The 21,418-nt window shown below is 36.0% G+C and overlaps 3 protein-coding genes across 4 annotated transcripts; 2 read left to right on the forward strand and 1 right to left on the reverse strand.

The window, feature by feature from the left end:
- Positions 1 to 421: 421 nt before the first annotated feature.
- Positions 422 to 9,123, forward strand: LOC140057439 (uncharacterized aarF domain-containing protein kinase 5-like). The gene is made up of 13 exons (XM_072103101.1): positions 422 to 579; positions 999 to 1,308; positions 1,892 to 2,156; positions 3,037 to 3,177; positions 3,606 to 3,719; positions 4,188 to 4,403; positions 5,335 to 5,416; positions 5,641 to 5,719; positions 5,940 to 6,031; positions 6,331 to 6,517; positions 7,497 to 7,571; positions 7,973 to 8,068; positions 8,552 to 9,123. The coding sequence occupies exons 2-13, from the start codon at positions 1,025 to 1,027 to the stop codon at positions 8,655 to 8,657; spliced, it is 1,737 nt and encodes a 578-aa protein (XP_071959202.1). The 5' UTR covers positions 422 to 579; positions 999 to 1,024; the 3' UTR covers positions 8,658 to 9,123.
- A 426-nt stretch (positions 9,124 to 9,549) lies between these two features.
- LOC140057451 (protein NipSnap homolog 3A-like) lies at positions 9,550 to 17,344 on the forward strand. Its single transcript, XM_072103115.1, has 6 exons — positions 9,550 to 9,616; positions 10,053 to 10,296; positions 10,677 to 10,841; positions 16,026 to 16,187; positions 16,324 to 16,410; positions 16,812 to 17,344. Exons 1-6 carry the CDS (start codon positions 9,602 to 9,604, stop codon positions 16,889 to 16,891), a joined length of 753 nt encoding a protein of 250 aa, XP_071959216.1. The 5' UTR covers positions 9,550 to 9,601; the 3' UTR covers positions 16,892 to 17,344.
- On the reverse strand, positions 16,181 to 21,332 carry LOC140057438 (uncharacterized). Of its 2 annotated transcripts, XM_072103099.1 has the most exons (5): positions 21,262 to 21,332; positions 20,001 to 20,858; positions 19,434 to 19,535; positions 18,228 to 19,303; positions 16,181 to 16,374 (listed from the first exon to the last, which is right to left on the reverse strand). In XM_072103099.1, exons 1-5 carry the CDS (start codon positions 21,321 to 21,323, stop codon positions 16,355 to 16,357), a joined length of 2,118 nt encoding a protein of 705 aa, XP_071959200.1. In that variant the 5' UTR covers positions 21,324 to 21,332; the 3' UTR covers positions 16,181 to 16,354. The 2 variants fall into 2 exon arrangements, with proteins under 2 accessions (XP_071959200.1, XP_071959199.1); XM_072103098.1 differs by lacking the exon at positions 16,181 to 16,374 and having other exon boundaries at positions 17,414 to 19,303.
- Between the last annotated feature and the right edge of the window lie 86 nt (positions 21,333 to 21,418).

The raw sequence follows: 21,418 nt of genomic DNA on the forward strand, positions 1-21,418 counted from the left end.
TATTCGGTTTTCTTAAAATATGTGCTAGTATAGTTAGTTTAGTTATAATGGGAAAGTTTAGGCGATGCCTTTTTAACTTTTTGCTAGTGCAACTTGTCTCTCTTTGAATGTGCCTTGTGGTAAATAAAAACCATAGACACAGAGTAACTATAATTACTATTATGATAATATTTTTTGGATATAATAATATATTTTGGAAATGATATTAATATGTAGTGGTGTGAACTAGTACGACATGTTACCTGGCTTGCTGCTTCATTCATATTGAAATGTATTCTACTACATTATTGGTATTTATTATTTATAAACATATTTTACATCGATATCATTTCCATATAATATAAATGTACTAACACATGATCCATAATTAGTTATTTTAGTTTTTAAATGATATATGCATATTATGAGAAGCGCGTGAGACGAGTTGATTTTGATGTAAGGGGTTTATTTTTGGTATAAAATATAGCTCGATGAGGGCTCTTTTCGAAAACACACATTTAACACCCACCACAAGTGAGTAGGCCCATTAACCAGGACCTCTAAAGTTATTGATGTTTTCTATACACAGAGTAACAATCGGTAAATATAAAATAGTTTTTATATTATTTAATGATTATTAATTTGAATTTAATATAAAAATAGGACCGAGGTCATGATCCATCCACTGTATAAAATACTAGCTATTAGGTACTTATACTAGGCCGTTACGACGACGATGCTAGCTAGGCTAGCCTAGGCCTAGCTAGGAGGTATTATTTTAGGCCTTGGTGTGTATAGAAGTGGTTGGTTGTTTTTTTAGGCCGGCCTACCACCTGCTGGGTGATGAAGGTTAGCTAAGCCGGCTAGGCTAATAATAATATTAATTATACCTGTGCCTACCACACGCCATCAAAGCCAACATGATAGAGAAAGGTAGTAAGGTATAAAAAAATATATTTTGTTTATTTTAGTTTTGATATTATTTTTAATATGTAAGCAAAATAATCTTTTTTTTTCAGAATCAGTGTGATCAAGTGAAGACACCATGTTACAAAGATTACAAAACTGTCTTCTAATTTCAAGTAAATCGATTCAATTATTAAATACTTCAAGATTACCCACGACGTCTCCTCTTCGGATAAAAAGTAGTTTTCGACTTTTTAACGGTTCACGGCCAAATTCTTCATCTATAAAATCAAGAAAAACCCTGAGGTTGTTACTGTTGATCAGTTTGCCATTGGCAGCTGGTGGTTTAACATTTCTGACCCTCAGTGATGTCCAAAGAAGAAAGCAAAGATTTATGTTAGAAGGTGTAGGCCGATTTATTAGGTAAGCAGAATTAAACACCGAAAAAATATCAAAGGCACAACAACAACAACTGTATATAATTAGTAAAAGTTAAAATATAAACATATCTCCTGCTTGACTTCATTAGTGGATATGGCTATTAACATGGCAATATATATGTTGCCATGTTCAGTGTTGTAGCCACGAGAAATAAAGCGGTGCTGATTTTGCAAAAAAAGGGAACAATCTAAGGCCTATGTGTAAAAGCGGTTAGGTTAAAACCTTACCAACCGTACTGGTGGCTACAGCCCTGAGGTTGACGGTTGTACTCCTCAGCAACCTACTACACATGTTCCCGGGTGCTAAAGAATTTTATAAACATATGGACAATAACAATCGAATGCCGCTGCATGTTTTTTTAAACACTTTTTAGTCGCGTGGACGCGACTCTTTAGTTCACTATGTCTGTCTGTCGGTCTGTTGTTCTGTCCGGTATCACTATGCGTTTTAGCACGCGACTAATGGCTGTTGGCCTTGTTTTTTCACAGACCAGCCATAGACATTGTCAGACGGAACTATTTTTTTGTTATATTTTAACCATTCTTTAAATTTGTTTTCCTTTTAGATCATTATCTGTTGGGATCACAATTTCTCTTGATTATTGGTGGACATTTAGAGGTCTATTTGAGAATGGTGAGATGTACGATTTAAAAATCAAGGAATGTCATACGAGAGCAGCGGATAGAATAGTTGATTGTGCAATTGCTAATGGTGGCCTGTATATTAAGCTAGGCCAGGGTTTGGCAGCAATGAACCATATACTTCCTGAAGAATATACTAAAAGATTACATGACCTCGAGGACATGGCTTTAACTAGAAAATCAAATGAGGTTAATAATATTTCACAATGATATATAAATCAAACAGCAAATACTGAAAAACGACAATGCTGTGGGTATCAGTGGCTGGATCTCAATGGAGATACAAATAAAATAAGCACTGAAAAACGACAATGCTGTGGGTATCAGTGGCTGGATCTCAATGGAGATACAAATAAAATAAGCACTGAAAAACGACAATGCTGTGGGTATCAGTGGCTGGATCTCAATGGAGATACAAATAAAAATAAGCAAGATCAGTGGCTGGATCTCAATGAAGATACAACAATAAAACTTTTATTTTACTTTACTAAGTAGTAAAGTAAAACAACCAGAAAGAAATTTAGTTTTATATATATCTACTGTATATTATATGTGCAGTTTTTTTGTTTCAATTTTTGCACTACTACTATACTAGATATAACTAAAAGAAAATAAAAATCATCAAAATCAATCAAAAAAATTAATTGTTTCTAGTCTAAAGCTCTGTCTACACTATCAAACTAGTTTCATGAAAAAATATGTGCCCAAATGGTGTAATGATATGCCCAAATATGGTAGTGATATGCCCAAATATGGTAGTGATATGCCCAAATATGGTAGTGATATGCCCAAATATGGTAGTGATATGCCCAAATATGGTAGTGATATTCCCAAATATGGTAGTGATATGCCCAAATATGGTAGTGATATTACAACATTATGTCCATAATGTGCACATTTTTTTTTCACATAAAGTTTGATAGTGTAGACAAGGCTTTAGGTTGGTTATCTAAGTTTTGTCATAATCTTGCCAACTGACAAATAGATAAACATTTTTGATTGTATAACCTCCCATGGTGGTGGGGTAGTAATAATAGAATAATATATAAAAAAATCTCTTGTAATTCAGATTTACCAGTTATTTAATGAAGATTTTGACGTAAGTCCTGATGAAATGTTTGCAGAGTTTGACTATAAATGCATTGCAGCTGCAAGTTTAGCCCAGGTGTACCGAGCTGTTACTCACGACGGAAAGAAAGTTGCTGTTAAGGTGGGTGCATTAATAATTTTTGATAATCATAATTTTTGACATGTTGCCAATGATAGTCACAAGGTGGCAGCCCTCTTTACAAGATGCTCTACACAAAGTCTTTTGGAGTAGAGCTTTTTTGAAATTGTAAGAAAACATTCTGGGATTGGACAGGATTTAAACCCATGACCCTTGAATCACTTAAGCTCTGTCTACACTATAAAAAAATGTGACATGACGTCGTCGTATCATATTTGAGCATATATCAAACTAGTTTGATAGTGTAGACAGAGCTTTAGCTGTGTGGATCTGACCACCAAGCTACAACTCCCATCTTCCAGCATAAATGCCACACAATAAACAAACAATTATTCAGATCTTTGCTAATTCTATTTTTGAATTTGAATGAATTTGAATTTTAAAAATTAACAGAGCATTTTATTGTTTAGGTACAGTACATTGATTTACGTGATAGATACAAAGGTGACATTAGAACATTGGAGATACTCTTGGATTTGATTGGTTGGATGCATCCATCGTTTAACTTTAGATGGGTGTTAAAGGTATATTATTTAATTACTTATTTAACACGTTGAAACACTCATTCTCGTCAGATAACCAAAGTTAAGCAACGTTGGGCTTTGTTAGAGCTTCGATTGAAGACCATCTGGGAATATATGGAGCTGAGGTTCCATTAGGAATTTGAAATCTGCATTGCAGACACTTATGGCAGCCCCTGTATCAAGTATCTGCCTCAGATGTATTGACTTATGCCTTTCCTCTGGTCAAGGTGGACACGGGAAGGGAGAAGCCCTTGATCAATGATACACCAATCAAGGTTTCTTAAACAGTCCTGAATCTTAGTTTCATCCATCATTCAGATGAATGTAAAACTAATTGACATTGTCATTCATGACAGACATCAGTCAAATACAAAAAAAACTTAAAAGACTTATTCATTGATAATTCAAAATGAGCTATCCTACTGGACAATGATGTGTTATCAATGACGCTATATTTTTTCTTTATAGGATATGAAATCCACATTAGCTGAAGAATTAGATTTTGAAAATGAAGGACTGAACAGCGAGAAATGTGCGTATGATTTGCGTGAACTTCCGTACGTCTATGTTCCAAAGATCTTCTGGAAATTATCAAGTAAACGTGTGCTGACTGCAGAGTACATTGACGGCTGTAAAGTTAATGATGTTGAAGCGATAAAGAAAATGGGCCTAACGGAAGCAGATGTAAGTGATAAAGTTTCTTTTTAAAAGAGTGGCGTAATGCACAGAGCAAAGGCCCCTGGGTTTAGCACTCCTAAGGGCCCTCCAACGCTGGGTAGTTGCATTGGGCTGCTCATGCTCTGGGGCCCCTGGGTTTAGCACTCCTAAGGGGGCTCTCCAACACTAGGTAGTTGCATTGGGCTGCTCATGCTCTGGGGCCCCTGGGTTTAGCACTCCTAAGGGGCTCTCCAACGCTGGGTAGTTGCATTGGGCTGCTCATGCTCTGGGGCCCCTGGGTTTAGCACTCCTAAGGGGCCCTCCAACACTGGGTAGTTGCATTGGGCTGCTCATGCTCTGGGGCCCCTGGGTTTAGCACTCCTAAGGGGCCCTCCAACACTGGGTAGTTGCATTGGGCTGCTCATGCTCTGGGGCCCCTGGGTTTAGCACTCCTAAGGGGCCCTCCAACGCTGGGTAGTTGCATTGGGGTGCTCATGCTCTGGGGCCTCTGGGTTTAGCACTCCTAAGGGGCCCTCCAACGCTGGGTAGTTGCATTGGACTGCTCATGCTCTGGGGCCCCTGGGTTTAGCACTCCTAAGGGGCTCTCCAACGCTGGGTAGTTGCATTGGGCTGCTCATGCTCTGGGGCCCCTGGGTTTAGCACTCCTAAGGGGCCCTCCAACACTGGGTAGTTGCATTGGGCTGCTCATGCTCTGGGGCCCCTGTATGTTTATACAGTAAAGTTTTTCAGTAGCACAGTCAACTCTCCCAAACTTTTTATGTCTAGTGTTCAAGAAACACTGTGTTTTTAAGGTTAAAAATTAGGATCGTTATTTAATTATCATTTAATCATAGTGCTGGTTTATCAATGTTTAATAATATAGTATAATTTTAATGTTAATTTTGAATATGTTGAATAAATATATCACATTTTAAAATAAACATTATCTATATTTCAGATTGATACAAAATTAATTTGGTTGTTTTCGAAGCAAATTTTTCACACAGGATTCTTACATGCTGATCCCCATCCTGGCAATGGTAAGATTACACAATTTTTTTCTATTTCTTATTCACGTTACAGGAAATGACAAAACTATATCATGCTTTTAAACCAAGTCTCATTTGAGGCTTAGGGAGTGGATTAGTTACAGCTGTGACCCTAGGTCACTATTGAATCCTGGCGCTAAGTCACAATTGAATCCTGGGTCTTGGGATTTAAATAAAACAACACCTCTAAACTCTAAAGCTTCTTTTTTCCTTAGTTTTTGTGCGAAAGAATCAGTCTGGTAAGGCAGAGTTGGTAGTGTTGGATCATGGTCTCTATGAAAAACTTATTGACAAGTAAGATTATTAAATAGAATGGCTAATTTAATGCGAGAGAGGGTAAGAATATTAAATAGAATGTCTAATTTAATGTGAGAAAGGGTAAGACAATTAAATAGAATGGCTCATTTAATGTGAGAAAGGGTAAGACTATTGAATAGAATGGCTAATTTAATGTGAGAGAGGGTAAGACTATTAAATATAATAGCTCATTGATAATGTTTTGTTTGTTTTTAAGGGATCGAATATCATTATGTAATTTCTGGAAAGCAATTGTTCTCAAGGATACTGTTGGGATGGAAAAATATGCTAAAGATTTAGGGGTTAAAGGTTAGTTTAGAATTATACTTTTAGTCACGTATATTCACTGATGTCGAATGTGACCCACACCCATACTACTATTCCATATCTAGAAAAATCATAAATTATTAGTTTTTGTTAACTGTATGGATAGAACTTATTGAGGAGGGGAGAGAGGGATTGATGTAAAGTTTATAATTTACCTCATTTGAATAATAGAGTTGAGGATATTTGTGGATTTTGGAACAAAAGATGTGACTGATTGATTTTTATATAAGCTTTTTAATTCAACTGTACTGTTTTTTAAACCTAAACCTGTATTTGTTTAGATTATATGACCTTTGCCATAGCTCTTACTCAACGTCCAATCAATATGCAAGCTAGACCGGGAATGCATATAAGTGCAACCTTAGATGAAAAGGCAATGAAAGATATGCAGACAAGTGTGAGCCAAGAGTTTGATTCGATCATGCAAGTTTTAAAAGAAGTACCGAAGGCTATGTTACTTGTTTTTAGGTAAAAAAAAGTCTCTCCTGAATGGGAAATATCTTTATTTGTCCTTTTTTTTCTATTTAATGTAGATTTTAATTTTTCTATTGTATCTTTAATCACGCAATTCAACACTCAAATACACTTAAATTATTTTAATATTGAAATCTACCCCTTGTCTAGCTGGTTAACCGAGTGGAGCTGTAGCTTGGTGGTAAACATGTACAGGGTTCAATCCTGACATAGTGCCATGGTTGGCACTCACGACTCTTTCAACTTCACTCCCTAAAGGCCAATTTACACAGACGAGCGGTAAGCGGTAATTGTAAGCGAAAAACCGCGTTGCTTTTCCCATTTACACAGCGCGCGGAGTTCGCGAACAGAGTGGTGGAAAGTAGGTGCGTGTAGGCCTCGAGGCTAATGCATGTTACAGTCACTGCTGGCCTGGATGTGACTGACTGTCAGTAGGCCTAGCACACACAGGCCTAAGTTTTAGAGGGAATTGTTGCCTAATAACGTACTAAAATGTATATTTTCTTTTCACTATCCTTATACGAACATTAGTCACGTCGTAGGTGTTTGTATTTCTGAATAAAAAGAAGAAGAAACTATAGGCTAGGCCTACTACGGCACTCGTATTTATTGTCGTCTTTCACTCGACGGACGCAAACAAAATTTGTTGATAGATGACGTCATTTCAATCATGTCGTTGGTTGGCCAGAATCCATAATTACCGCGCGGTATTTTCACAAAATCAAATCTGTTTCGATCCTGAGCGGATTTCCGGTCAACCGCTCGTCCGCTCCGCGTTCTGTGTAAATGGTCATAAGAAATAACATAGATTCTATTTTTGCGTTTTCCGCTCAACTTTACCGCTTACCGTTACCGCTCGTCTGTGTAAATTGGCCTTAAGCCTCAAATGAAACTTGGTTTTAAGCATGATAAATTATTAAATATTTTATCCATCCTGTACTTTGTGTAGAAGCCTTATATTTGTATTTTGCAGAAATGTAAACACGATAAGGTCCATAAACAAGGAGCTAGGGATGCCTGTTGATCGCTATACACTCATGGCTAAATGGTAAAGCCCTGTCTACACTATCAAACTTTATGTGACAGAAAATGTGCTGTACCCATATATCGACATGTTGATTTCACATCACTACCACATTTGAACATATCACTACCACATTTGGGCACACACACATTTTTTGTCAAACTAGTTGAAGTTTATAAAGTGTTTTCATATAATTTTTTTATCATCATACTTTAAAAGGTTGTTTATAAATTTCAATGACTATCAGCATGAATGAGAGGTACTACAAAGAAAAACACCTAAAAAATGTTTATTTTTAGGAGAAAATAATAAAAAATTGCCATCAGTTTGAAGGTTTTGTCTTTGTGATATAACTTTTGTACAGCATGTTTTAATTTCTTACACGTTTTGCTTTGCATATGCTTAACCTGTTTTTTTCATTCTAGCGCTGCCTCAGGTGTTGCGATACAGAAGGGACGTAACCATGTTGTTAATTACGCTCTCTCATTGTATGGCAGACTCCGGTTTGATTTCCAACTACGGTAAGTTTAATGACGTTAAAAGTTTTTCATTATTATGCCTTGTTAAGTACCCTTTTCACATCTTTGAGAAAAACTCACGCACACTGGGGTGCACACCATACGAAACACTGTGTTGAAGCCCTGGTGTTTTTAAACTCTAGTTTGCTAGGCAATGTGAAAGAGATATAGTTTCAACAACCACCAATCTTAAGCTCTGTCTACACTATCAAACTATATGTGATGTGCCCATATATGGACATGATGATGTCATATCAATACAATATTTGGGCATATCACACTTTCATTGTAAAACTTGTATAGTGTGGATAATTTTGGGTGTGGATAATTTTGGATGTAAATTATTTTGGAAGTTTTTTTACTTGATGTCTCTGTATGAAGAGTAGAGTCACAGTAAACCTAAATAACTGTACTTGTACTATGTAGTATATTCCTATCCTTGGTATGCTAAGAATTTGATTCCAGGTTTTTTTTCTTTATTCATAGGTTAAATCAAGTACAGAATTGGTTTTTACTTTCGTACCTTGGCATCCTGCAGTACTTAGGATACATACCGAATCTGAAAGACATCACAGAGCATCTACAATCTTGATGTTAACTTTATATCTGACCATCATAGAATATTTAATATCTTATTAATGTAAATATTTATTTTATATCAACATTTTTAGAAGATTTAAACTGTTAACCACACAGAGTTGGAAATAAATATGGATGAGAATTTCCTGCCAGATATTTAAAGCTGTATTGTCCCCCTGAAACATAATTCTTAACATTTTTCTTGTTGAATATGCCATTTTAATGTCTCCTAATAGTTTTCAAAAAAAAAAAAATGTATATTATTATCTAAAAAACTGTAATAAAAAAAATAGTCAAATTGGCTTTTTGCTTGAATTTGACCATTTATTTTATCATTTTATAAGTGAAAACATTAATTTTTTTCTTTTTTACGAAAGTGATTAACTTTATTAAAACTACAAAATAATCTATTCAAAGACTGATTTTCTTTATCTTTATTTTTCATTTTTTGGGGGACAATACATCTTTAAATAAAATATATGGTCTAATTGTGAAAATTAAGAATAAAAAATGAATAATAATTTTTAATTAATGTATTTTACAATACAAGCAATTATACACCTGTATATTTTGTGGAATAGCATTAATTCAATAATTGAAATATAAAAAAATGTGTTTTCAATATTGATATTTATTTTGTTTGTTTTATTGATTGTATTTGTGAATATATTGTGCTGATCAGATTTTTACAGACTACTAGTGCTTGGTATGCAGCGAGCGCCGTCGTTTTTTTTTCGATTCGACTCTATAGTTCACTATGTCTGTCGGTCTGTCTCTGTCGGTCCGATATCACTATGCGTTTTAGCACGCGACTTATGGCTGTTGGCCTTGTTTTCAATACTCTTTGTTTTTGACGTACCTGGGAAAATAGTTGAACTTTGACCTTGATACCTTATAACACATCACATCCTTCGAAACTGCAAAAAAGATCCTATTTCGCGAGTAAAAAAAACCAAAATGCTTTCTAGATATGTAAGTTATTGCATGTTCAGTTGTTGATATTATGTTATAACGTTGATTTCGCTACAAAAAATACTAATTTTGGGTCTAATCTGCTGGAGGCCGCTAGCTAGCCAAGTTCGAGTAGTAGGCCTAGGCTAGGATTTTTTTATGTTAAAACGGGAAACGGACGATCGGGAGGAGGGGACCATGCACGTGGACGATTGGGTCCATATCAAAGCGTGGCTAGTGTAGTAGCTAGGCCTAGAATAGAATGGATAATAAATATTCAGTATTTATTCTGTCTTTCACATCACATAGATGCCCTAGGGTAGACCCAGCTCAGTCATTGATTTTATATGATGTAAAATATTATAATGCAACTAAATAAAACTTTTTTTGAATTTATTTGTTGTTTTGCTGTTCATTATTTTCACATTTTTTAATTGTCTAATACTATTATATATAGGTTTTGCGGAACATGGCAATGGCCAATAATCTATCCCGAGTGAGCAGAAGCTTCTCTGCATCAACCGTTGCACTTGATAAATGTTATGAGTTAAGAACCTATGCTGTATTGCCAGGTGCATTCCCAGAATATGTTAGCCTGACTAAAGAGATGATGCATCTACGAATTGCTCATTCTAAACTGATTGGGTATTGGCTGGCTGATCTGGGTGCTCTAAATCAAGCAGTCCACATCTGGGAATATGGTACGACATCATTTTGTCATAAATAAATTGCTGAATAATGTTCAGGAAGGCTTTTTTGTGGGGTGTAGATACATTTTTTTAATACCAAAAAATTAAGTAGGCCTATGTACTACAGTGGAAACCTTCCTAATCAAGAGACACACTTTTTAAATGGACACTTCCTGTGAAATGAACGAAAAGCAACATATTTTAACATTACTGCCAACCCCTAATCCGGGAATACTATCAAAAGGACAATTTTTGTTGTGTCCAGAAGTCCATTAATAAAGTTCTACTGTATTAGCAATCTTGTTAGTTATCCGCACCTTGGTGGATAATTTTTGTATTTCTTTGCTTACAGATTTCTTTGCCGTTTTTAAATTGTTCATTATCAATTTCAGATAATTTCACTCATCGTAAGAAAGTTAGAGCTAATTTAGCTTCCGATCAAAACTGGTTGGATAGTTACCTTTCAAAGATGACAAAAATGTTGGCATACCAAGATAATTCAACTATGAAACAGATGCCCTGGTGTTCAATAGAATCGCAACCACGCAAGGAAGCTGGTACGGTAACTTATTCACATATAACGCAAACTACACGATTTTCTGTACTGAATCTCCACATATCACTCGCTTGTTATGAATGTGATTTCAGATAAATACTCTTATATAACATCTAAATAAATTCCTGTCATTTGATTGGATGATTGTGGGTCACATAGCATGCAATAGTAAGCTTTTTTGTGTAAAAAAAAAAATACTTTCGCGTTGGAAAATTGTTATACTATTGCTTTTGAAATACAACAGCGCCACCTATTTTGGTTTTTGGCTTCGCCTTGTTGATGTAAAGTCTGGTGTTAAACGAAAGAAATGAGACAGAGAGACAACCATGTAAGTTACAATAAGTACAAGTGTTTAATGGCAAAACAACACGTCCTTTATATACAGTAATACCTAGCACGCCACCACTCAGGTGTGTATGCAAATTGGGGTCTAGCGCCACCATATTACATCCCCTTATCGACAAAAATAGAAAGTTTTTTTTTAGATTTTTAGAATATAAACATTTAGAATATATAACAACATCCCCTTCACAGCAAACTAGAAACAACATACTAGCAAAATATCATACAGTCAAAAAAAAAAAAAAAATTAAGTTATAAATGTTCGCAATATCGTTACAATTTTGAGGTATTCGTAGTTCGTATCATGGTTTATATCGATCAGGGATTTTCACTTCCCGTCCGGACCTTGTACGAATTATAGGTTGTTCTGGTTCGATCTCAGTTCTGCTCACATCTGGTTTATCCTGTGGGTCTGGGTTGAGAGGTTTGTTAGGTACGGTTGCTTCTTGTAGTACAGGCGTACTGACTGGTATTTCTCGGATGTGTTGTCGATTTCGTCTGGTGATTTTACCATTAGGACTCTGTACGAAGAATGATCTTGGTTCGTCAGCTATCCGATGTATAGTGGCAGGATCCCAGCATTTAGAACTCTGGTTCTGGATTCTGACCTGTTGACCTGGAATTAATGGGGTTAGTTCATTTGTACGAGCATGCAAGTCATAATAATGCTTTTGTGTTGGTTAGGCTTATCTTTGTTGGTAGACTGCATTTCAATTTTCTTCCCATTAATAATTGAGCTGGACTGGGAAGAGATTGACTAACTGGTGTAGATCTCCAATGAAGAAGTGCAAGTTCATAATCGGTTGACGATTGTTTAGCTTTCTTTAATATTGATTTTACCGTCCGTATTTGACGTTCGATGTACCCATTACCTTGGGGTCGTCTGGGTGAAGAAGTTGTATGATCGAAACTCCAGGCTTTAGCAAATTCTTTGAACACAAAACTGGAAAAATGCGGGCCATTATCGCTTACAACTTTAGATGGAACGCCATGTTCGCCGAATACTTGCTTGAAAACATCGATGACGACTCTGCTTGGACTAGATTCAGGTAGTTTGCGAATGATCGGATACTTCGAGTAATAGTCCGATATAATTAGCCATTGATGATCGTCGAACGTAAACAAATCAGCTCCAAGTACGCTCCATGGTTTAGTTGGTATGTCATGTTGCAGAAGAGGCTCGGACATTTGTGATGGTTGGTGCTGTTGACATATAGAGCATGATTGAACTAATTGGTCAAGGTCTTTATTGATGTTCGGCCAAAATACAGTGTCCTTAGCAAGTAGTTTTGTTTTTTCTTGACCAAGGTGGGCGGTATGTAATTGTAGCAGTATATCACGTTGCATAGTTGAGGGTATTACGATGCATTGAGCTTTAAGCACAAGGCCGTTGTCGGTTGACATCTCGTCTCTGTAACTCCAATATGGTCGCATATCTGTCGGTAACTGTTTGATGTTTTCCGGCCAACCATTGGTGATGATGCCTTTAAGTTGGTTTAGGATTGGGTCTTCGGTGGTTTGTTGTTGAAGTTGAGTTACTTTTTCTGTGGAGAAACGAACAAGATCAACACGTACATCCAAATCAATGATTTGATTATTATTCATATTAGGCAAACGTGATAAGCCATCGGCAAGTTGATTTTTGACTCCTGGTAAATGTTCAATAGTAAAATTATATCCTTGTAATTTGATCAGCATCCGTTGTAATCTAGGAGGTGCAGATGTTAGTTGTTTATTTGTTATCATTATCAATGGCTTATGATCCGTAATAACGTGGAAACTTCGTCCAAATAAAAAGGTGTGAAATCGTTGTACTCCAAATACAATGGATAATAGTTCTCGCTCGATACATGCATAACGTTGTTCAGTGTCTGTAAGGCTTTTACTTGCATAAGTAATTGGTTTGAGTTGATCGTACAATCATATTGTAACAGTGTTGCCCCTAATCCACGTATGCTTGCGTCGCATTGAAGGATGACAGGTTTGTTTACATCATAATATTGTAGTAACGTTGTTTCGGAAACTTCGCGTTTTAAAGCTTCAAATGCTTTTGCATGATGTGTTTCCCAAAGGAACTCAACGTCCTTCTTAAGTAGATCTCTCAACACTGTTGTTTTCGTGCTGAAGTCTTTAATGAAACACGAGAGGTAAGTCATAGTTCCAAGAAATTGTTGAAGTTCTGTTTTGTTTGTAGGCTCAGGCATAGCTCTTAAGTCTTGAACTTTCTTGGGGTCTGGTTTAATTCCCTTATTGGTATAAACGTTACCAAAGAATGTTATATTATCTTGTTTGATGTGACGTTTGATGTGACATTTGGTCGAGTTTAAAACGAGGCCGGTTTGTTCTGCAACTTTCATGAAGTTAATCAGGTTAGCATCATGTTCTTGTTCAGTGGAACCAAATACTGCTATGTCGTCTGCAATTCCACAAACACCTTTGCATTTTCCAATGATTCGATCCATCTCAAGCTGAAATATATCCTGGCTCACAGACAATCCGAAAGGCAAACGCTGGAAGCAATAGCGTCCAAAGGGTGTTTGGAAAGTGGTAAGTTTCTGGCTGTCGTGATCTAACTTTACTGACCAATACCCAGCTTTGGCATCGAGTTTGGAAAAAAACTTTGCGTTGGCGAATCTATGATTTATTTCTTCAAGTGTCGGAATTCTGTGTTGCGGACGGACAAGTGCCATGTTTAAATATTTAGGGTCCAAACAAACACGAATGCTACCATCTGTTTTTGTCACATACGTTAGTGAGCTTACCCACTCTGTTGGCTCTTCAATTGGCTTTATGATATTTAACTGCTCCATCTTTGAAAGTTAAGCCTTTATCATTTCCTTTAAAGCAATAGGTGTACGTCTCGGTGCATTCATTCGACTGGGAACGTTAGGATCAACAACAAGCTTGTGTATCGTTTTGAATTCACCAATACGATCAAACTGGTCAGGGTAAAGTTTAATAAGTTCTTCGATGTTATTAACTACGGGAGTGTATTTGGTTGGTGTGTTATTGATATTACAGTGCAGTGTTACAATGCGGAGTTGTTCGCATGTTGGAAGACCGATTACAGCTGGGCCTGGAACATCAACAACAAAAAATGTGGTATTCAACCATGTAGAGTTCTCGTAACAGCAATGTATTCTTGTTGTACCAAAACATTTTATTTTTGTATCGTTGTAAGCCGTCAAAACGTTCTGCGTGGCTTCCAATGCATTTGGTTGTGGGTAGCCTTTTGTATTCAAATTGTACGGGAACATGTGACGGTATGTTCTAAGTGGGAGCGTGTTTGCTTGTGCGCCAGTATCAACTTTTAATTGTAAGTTATGCGTGCCTGGTCTGCCGTCAAGTTTTATTTTGAGATTTGCGAAAGCTTCGTCTCGGGGTTTCGGTCCGTCTTGGAAACAGAAACTGGATACTTGTATAGAGGAGAAAGAAAATGATTCAAATTGCGTATTCATGCAATCAGTATCGTTATCATCAGTAGGCGTCTGTTCAGACTGTTCCAAATAATGTACATTTCTATCATATCCATAAGGGCGGTTGCATTGGTATCCACCCCGTTGTCTTGGGGATTGACCCCGTCGGTAACGCTGGTGGTTTTGAGCATAATTAGTTCTATATTTTGGTCGACTACAATGATCTTTAAATTTACTGGTTAGACAAAACTTAGCCCAATGGCCATTCTTACCACATGCTCTACATACGTCATCACGAGCAGGACAGTCCTGACGGTCTAAACGGTGATCTGTGCCACAATTCCTACATTTTTGTTGTTGGTAGAATAGTGATGAAACGTTAGCGATTTGTCCTTGCCCATGCATAGATTGTAGTTCACTTATATGGGCGGCGGAGGCTTCGTAACTCCGACCAAGTTTGAGCGCGTCTTGAACATTAAATCCTTTTGGTTTGTTCATTAGATCTTTCTGTAATTCCGGTATGGGAGTACTGGCAATTATCTGCTCTATCAATCGCTCATTCAATTCACTATCGTTAAAATCACATTTCAGAGCAAGCAATTTGCATCGGTTAATAAACTCATCCAACGACTCCCCTTGTTTTTGTGTGTATTTCCTTAGCTTTAATCGACAAATACGAAAGTTTTCTGAAGGTTCTAATTGCTCAAGAAATTTCTTGAAAATAGTAGCTGGCTCCTTTCGCTGCTCTTCCGTTAATGTCCATGTATTATATCTGCGAAGACCTTCTTCGCCTACGGCAAGAAGTATCAAAGGGACTTGTCGATCTGCGTCTGTACCTTTGACTTGGAAATATAATTCAACACGTTGTTGAAATAACTTAAACGAATCTGCCGCATTTGGCGAGCTTCAATCAAAACGTGGAACGTGTTCAGTCATTGTTGACACGAGATATATACAATACCGGCTGTACTACCCTGGTGGTATGCTGGCTGTGTTGTGTTTATTTTGGCCTAGCATGCACAGAAACGGCTATTAATTGTTGCGTTTTGTCTTCACTGGTTATGTTTAAAAAAAAGTAAAGATACGTAATCCCACTTCTGACACCATGTAAAGTCTGGTGTTAAACGAAAGAAATGAGACAGAGAGACAACCATGTAAGTTACGATAAGTACAAGTGTTTAATGGCAAAACAACACGTCCTTTATATACAGTAATACCTAGCACGCCACCACTCAGGTGTGTATGCAAATTGGGGTCTAGCGCCACCATATTACAGTTGAAATATAACCTTTGTTCACCTCTGCTATTATTTGTACCATTACACTCATAAACATTCATTATTTGTACCATTACACTCATAAACATTCAGTATTTGTATACTGATACATTATTAAACAATTTAATAAATTATGAATTTTATATTTTAGGTATTTATGAGTTAAAGGAGATGATAATGAAACCAGTGGGACCTCATGTATGGGGTGATGTGATGCAGAGGTCAGTATTGACCCAAGCAGCTGCTCATGACAAACGCAACTATGGTAAACTCATGGGCGCTTGGATGGGAGACTTTGGCAAATCTTCTGCATGTAAGCTTTCCTTTTCCTTTCAAACAAAGTTGTATGCTGGTTACTGGCTGGAGACACATATTTTCTAAATGATTGTTAAACAATTTGATGTATGCGAGATTCATTTATTTTGTTGTAACGTTTTTTTCCATTCTAGTTTATCAATTGTGGAATTTTGAAAGTCTTGATCATCGCATTGCACAGAAAGCTGAAATTGAAAGTTTACCAGAGGTCAGAGAAACAGGTAGTTGAACACATTATACAGTATAATCCCAAATTTAGACACTTCTAATGCAATTGGAGTATAATCCCACCCCCTAAGTGGGCTTAATGATAATGTAGATTTATGTCAGTCTAGAATCATTTTCTTGTTGCTTACTGTATTTATACAACTTTTAATAAATTAAATAAAGTTGTAGTGGAGCTGTTAGCTTGGTCATTAACATGCCTTCCAATCCCAAGGTCCAGGGTTCAATCCTGACTTGTGCCATGGCTGTGACTCTTTCAGCTCCACTCCCTAAGCCTCAAATGAGACTTTATAAACATGATAAATTCTAAAATAGTTGATACATTCTGTAATTGGTGAGTTACTCGCTTTTGGATGTGTATGAACTTTAACAACAAAATTATTTTATAAATATTCAGGTGCAGCAGTTGAGAAGTTTATGACAGAACATGTGACTTCTAAAGCACTTCTTCCAATGCCGTTTTCTCCTTTACAATGAAGAGGTTTGATAGAATTAGCCTAAATCTGTATTTGATAGCACAAATACAGCAAGGCCTAAAATCTCAACATTTTCCTGGTGCAAAACGTACATACAATGAAATACTGCAATGGACAGCTTTTCACACAATTTGGTACATATTTTAGGCCTAAAGCTCAGTCTACACTATCAAACTTTATGTCACAAAAACTGTGATTTGCCCATATATGGACAAGATGATATCACTACCATATTTAGGCACATCATACTTTTTTGTCAAACTACTTTGATTGTGTAGACAGAGCTTAATGAACATCTCTTTATAAGATTTTACTTTCCTGGACCATTTAGTCTTCCACTGTTATGCATTGCTATTATGGTAATCATGTATTGAAAATTGAATCAAATTTATTTAATATTATATTTTCTTAAAGAGAGCCCATTTAAAATACACATATTATACATGTGCCTTAAAAAGATTTTTTCATTATGTAAATAAAACCAATATTAAATTATATGTTGATTGTTCCATATTATTTAAAGGTTCTTGTCGCAAAAAAATACTAGTTGCATACTGTAAGTTCATTTACAATGCAAAAGAAGAATATCAAACATCTTCATTTGCGAATAAAATTCTCCAGAAAACGTGTCCGAAATGTGTAAATGATTGAAATGAGCAGGGTAGCGCATTCAAAGGTTTCGTTTTCAGAAATAATAAGGCACCATTCGATGACACACCTGCCATTAAAACCAACTGCATGAGAAGAATATGTGTCATTGCCCCTTCTTGCGGGAATGTTTGCGTGGCTAAGCTTGGTTACCACTGGGACGCAAAGCTCACTGCAAGTGAATTGACCCATCATGATGCAATGTAAAGTGGCGTAACGTCTATGAGCACTCACTGGCTAAACACAAGGGCCGGAGTTTACAGGAGCACTGAGCAGGGCCCATAGGGGAAAAAGGCACAAGGCATGTGTATCATACAAATTGTTGCTTTAGAAACACCAACACATATGGTCTATGATACACAAAAGTACAGTAGTATTGTTGTTAAACATCGTAAACATTTATACTTATACAGTAGTATCTTTTTGTTAGCAGTGAAATTAGTACATTTATATAGGAGGGAAAATATGAATATAAGTTAGTTTATTATATAAATACCAAAATAAAAACCCAGCTTTGTTTGCACTTTACATAAAATATTTATTCCGTATCTTTACTAACAACTTCTTTCCACACCGCACCGTTTATTCCGAATCTTCGCTAACAATTTCTTTCCACACCGCACCATAATGTTTTCCCAGATTATTATGATTCGAAAAAAGTGGTTTAAATAAACCACTAACACCGTTACCTTCCAAAACTTTTTCCGATTTAGCAACTTTTTTCCTTGGCAGACAAACGGCAACCGACTTTGGTGCAAGCGTGGTTCCAACAGTGATATCATCAACAGCTGTTGATTTTACGGAAAATTTTTTGGAAACCTTTTCTTGTGAGACAGATAAAATTCTTGATGTCTTTAAAACTTTTTTGCTCTTGTTTTTAGCAGATCTGTCAGTCTTGTCTTTACTTGAATATTTCCTTTTTTCAGTTGCTTTTCCCATCCATTTTTTTCCATCACTCTGTCCCTTCTCTGGTGGCTCTTTCTTTCTCCATATTTTTACAATATCAATACCATCTTCACTTTCATAACCACTTCCTGATTTCTTTGAAACTTTATTGCTGTTGTTTTTAGCAGATCTGTCAGTCTTGTCTTTACTTGAATATTTCCTTTTTTCAGTTGCTTTTCCCATCCATTTTTGTCCATCACTCTGTCCCTTCTCTGGTGGCTCTTTCTTTCTCCATATTTTTACAATATCAATACCATCTTCACTTTCATAACCACTTCCTGATTTCTTTGAAACTGTATTGCTCTTTTTAGCAGATCTGTCAGTCTTGTCTTTATTTGAATATTTCCTTTTTTCAGTTGCTTTTCCCATCCATTTTTGTCCATCATTCTGTCCCTTCTCTGGTGGCTCTTTCTTTCTCCATATTTTTACAATATCAATACCATCTTCACTTTCATAACCACTTCCTGATTTCTTTGAAACTTTATTGCTGTTGTTTTTAGCAGATCTGTCAGTCTTGTCTTTATTTGAATATTTCCTTTTTTCAGTTGCTTTTCCCATCCATTTTTGTCCATCATTCTGTCCCTTCTCTGGTGGCTCTTTCTTTCTCGATATTTTTACAATATCAATACCATCTTCACTTCCATAATCGCCTTCTGTCATCTCCATATCCAACTTTATTTTTTTATGACCAATTTCTTTATAATCTGGTTTCTTTTTGTGATTTGTATGTTTCCCTTTTTTGTTGGATGATTTATTTACCTTTTTAAAACTGTTTTTCATTGCATTCAAATATGCTGAAAATTCTCTTTTACACAAGTTTCTGAAAAATAAAAGTTAAAATATCATTTATTATTATTTATATGATAATTTGTACATTATTTGTGGTAACAATTTTAAATTACAAATTAATTATAATTTATTAGTATATGCAACAGTATAAAGTGTCTTACCTTTTCAGAAAAATGTTTGATTTAGATGGTTTATGAGGTTGCTTAACATATTTCGCTATTGCCCATAACCTTTTCAAGTTTAGTTTTTTAGATTTTAACTGACTGAAAAAAATAATTAAAATTAAATTAAGTAAAGAAGTAAAGATTTACGACACAATATGCAGTTGTATATAGGTAGTTGCTTCAGGGAGCTTTCGATTTCAATTTACATAAATTATCTCAATGTCAAAATTTTGATATTTGAATATCAAACTTTATGTGACAAATAAATGTGATGTGGACACGGTGATGTCACATCATTACCATATTTAGGCACATCACACTTATTTTGTCAAACTAGTTTGATAGTGTAGACAGGCAACCCAATTAATACTTGATCAATAGTATACAGTATAAACACTATCAAACTACTGTAGTTTGTTTAAGTTTAAAAAAACAATGTGATGTGCCCAAATATGGTAGTGATATGATATCATCATGTCCATATAATGGGCACATCACCTTTTGTTGTCACATAAAGTTTGATAGTGTAGACAGAGTTTAATAAAAGGTACTGTAGTCTCTTACCATCGATGCCTTCTTGGTTTATGCATCATAAACAAATCCCCTTCACTGTCGTATTCAAGACCTGAATATCCAATGATTGACACTTCCAAAGTATCTAAAGACCCGTTTACACTTGGTGATCTCAAATCTTGATATTCACTATCAACAGGTTGACCTGTACTACTTTCAGAAATAGAACCATCATATGCATTTGATGTTGTATCACTTTGGAATGTTGAACTGTCTGACCATGGAGTAAGTTCGTTTTTAGTTACTCCATAATCTGACGAGGTAACATTATGCAGAGGACTAGGTCTAGATGAAAACATTTCGCTGCACGTGGATGCTAACGGAGGTCTAAGGTCAAATGCATGATCTTTTACAAGTCGTCCTTTTCTTGTAACAACTTGCTGCATACCAGATGAGAACATTTCACTGCACGTGGATGTTTCCGACGTTGACTGAGGTCCAGCTTTAAATGCATGATCACGTTTTGCTTTTCTTGTAACAACTTGCTGCATACCAGATGAGAACTTTTCACCACATGTGGATGCTTCAGACGTTGACGGAGGTCCAGCTTTGTATGGATGATCATGTTTTGCTTTTCTTGTAACAACTTGTTGCAGACCAGATGCTGAGAACCTTTCACTGCACGTGGATGTTTCCGACGTTGACCGATGTCCATCTTTAAATGTATGATCACATTTTGCTTTTCTTGTATCAACTCGTAGCAGACCAGATGAGAAGCTTTCACCGCATGTAGATGCTTCAGACGTTGACGGAGGTCCAGCTTTGTATGCATGATCATGTTTTGCTTTTCTTGTTTTCGAAATCTTCTTTAATTTTGGAAGACAATTATTATTTCTTAATTCTGAATACCTGGGTATGATATAGAAAGTCAGAAAATCAAATTTATGCACCCTTTTATATTTTGAAATACGCTTACTTGACAGCACCCCAATAAATTATAATTATAGAAAACAAAATTCTCACCGTCAATAGGCCTATTAATATTATATCAATAACAATGCAAACAAATTAATTTGCCACAAAATACATTCCTGTAGGCCTATCAATATATTATGTAGCAGGCTCTGTAGGGTGCACTGTGTGCGTTACTGGCTTAGTATTACTATTAGCTAGATGCTTAACTAGTTAGGCTCCTAGCTAGAGGCCTAGCTAAACTAGTCTACTCTAGAATTAATATTTCATTACAATTATTCTAATATTGTCTTAGCTGTGATTGTCTATATTTTATAACCTTAAATTAATATAAACGTACAGCAATTCAAACTTCTGGTTTGTTAAAATTTGTTCATTTTCATAAACACTTGATGAATTCATTTCTAAAAAACCCGGTGGCATGGCATGGATGGATTTTTCGATGCCAAGAAGCCACCCGGGTTTTTTTCGCGGGGGAAAACCGACTTGTTGTCGAT

The sequence above is a fragment of the Antedon mediterranea genome, chromosome 8 (genome assembly GCF_964355755.1).
Source record: "Antedon mediterranea chromosome 8, ecAntMedi1.1, whole genome shotgun sequence".
NCBI classification, from domain to species: domain Eukaryota; kingdom Metazoa; phylum Echinodermata; class Crinoidea; order Comatulida; family Antedonidae; genus Antedon; species Antedon mediterranea.

Bases quoted from the DNA above. Each gene is read 5' to 3' on its own strand.
- LOC140057439 (XM_072103101.1), top strand. From the start codon at position 1,025: ATGTTACAAAGATTACAAAACTGTCTTCTAATTTCAAGTAAATCGATT. The intron at 3,720-4,187 runs GTATATTATTTA...TTTTCTTTATAG, and splicing joins ACTTTAGATGGGTGTTAAAG to GATATGAAATCCACATTAGC. The intron at 4,404-5,334 runs GTAAGTGATAAA...TCTATATTTCAG, and splicing joins TGGGCCTAACGGAAGCAGAT to ATTGATACAAAATTAATTTG.
- LOC140057451 (XM_072103115.1), top strand. The intron at 16,188-16,323 runs GTAAGCTTTCCT...TTTCCATTCTAG, and splicing joins CTTTGGCAAATCTTCTGCAT to TTTATCAATTGTGGAATTTT. The intron at 16,411-16,811 runs GTAGTTGAACAC...ATAAATATTCAG, and splicing joins ACCAGAGGTCAGAGAAACAG to GTGCAGCAGTTGAGAAGTTT.
- LOC140057438 (XM_072103098.1), bottom strand. From the start codon at position 21,323: ATGAATTCATCAAGTGTTTATGAAAATGAACAAATTTTAACAAACCAG. The intron at 20,859-21,261 runs GTACGTTTATAT...TATCATACCCAG, and splicing joins AACCAGAAGTTTGAATTGCT to GTATTCAGAATTAAGAAATA. The intron at 19,536-20,000 runs GTAAGAGACTAC...TATTTTTTTCAG, and splicing joins AAACCAAGAAGGCATCGATG to TCAGTTAAAATCTAAAAAAC.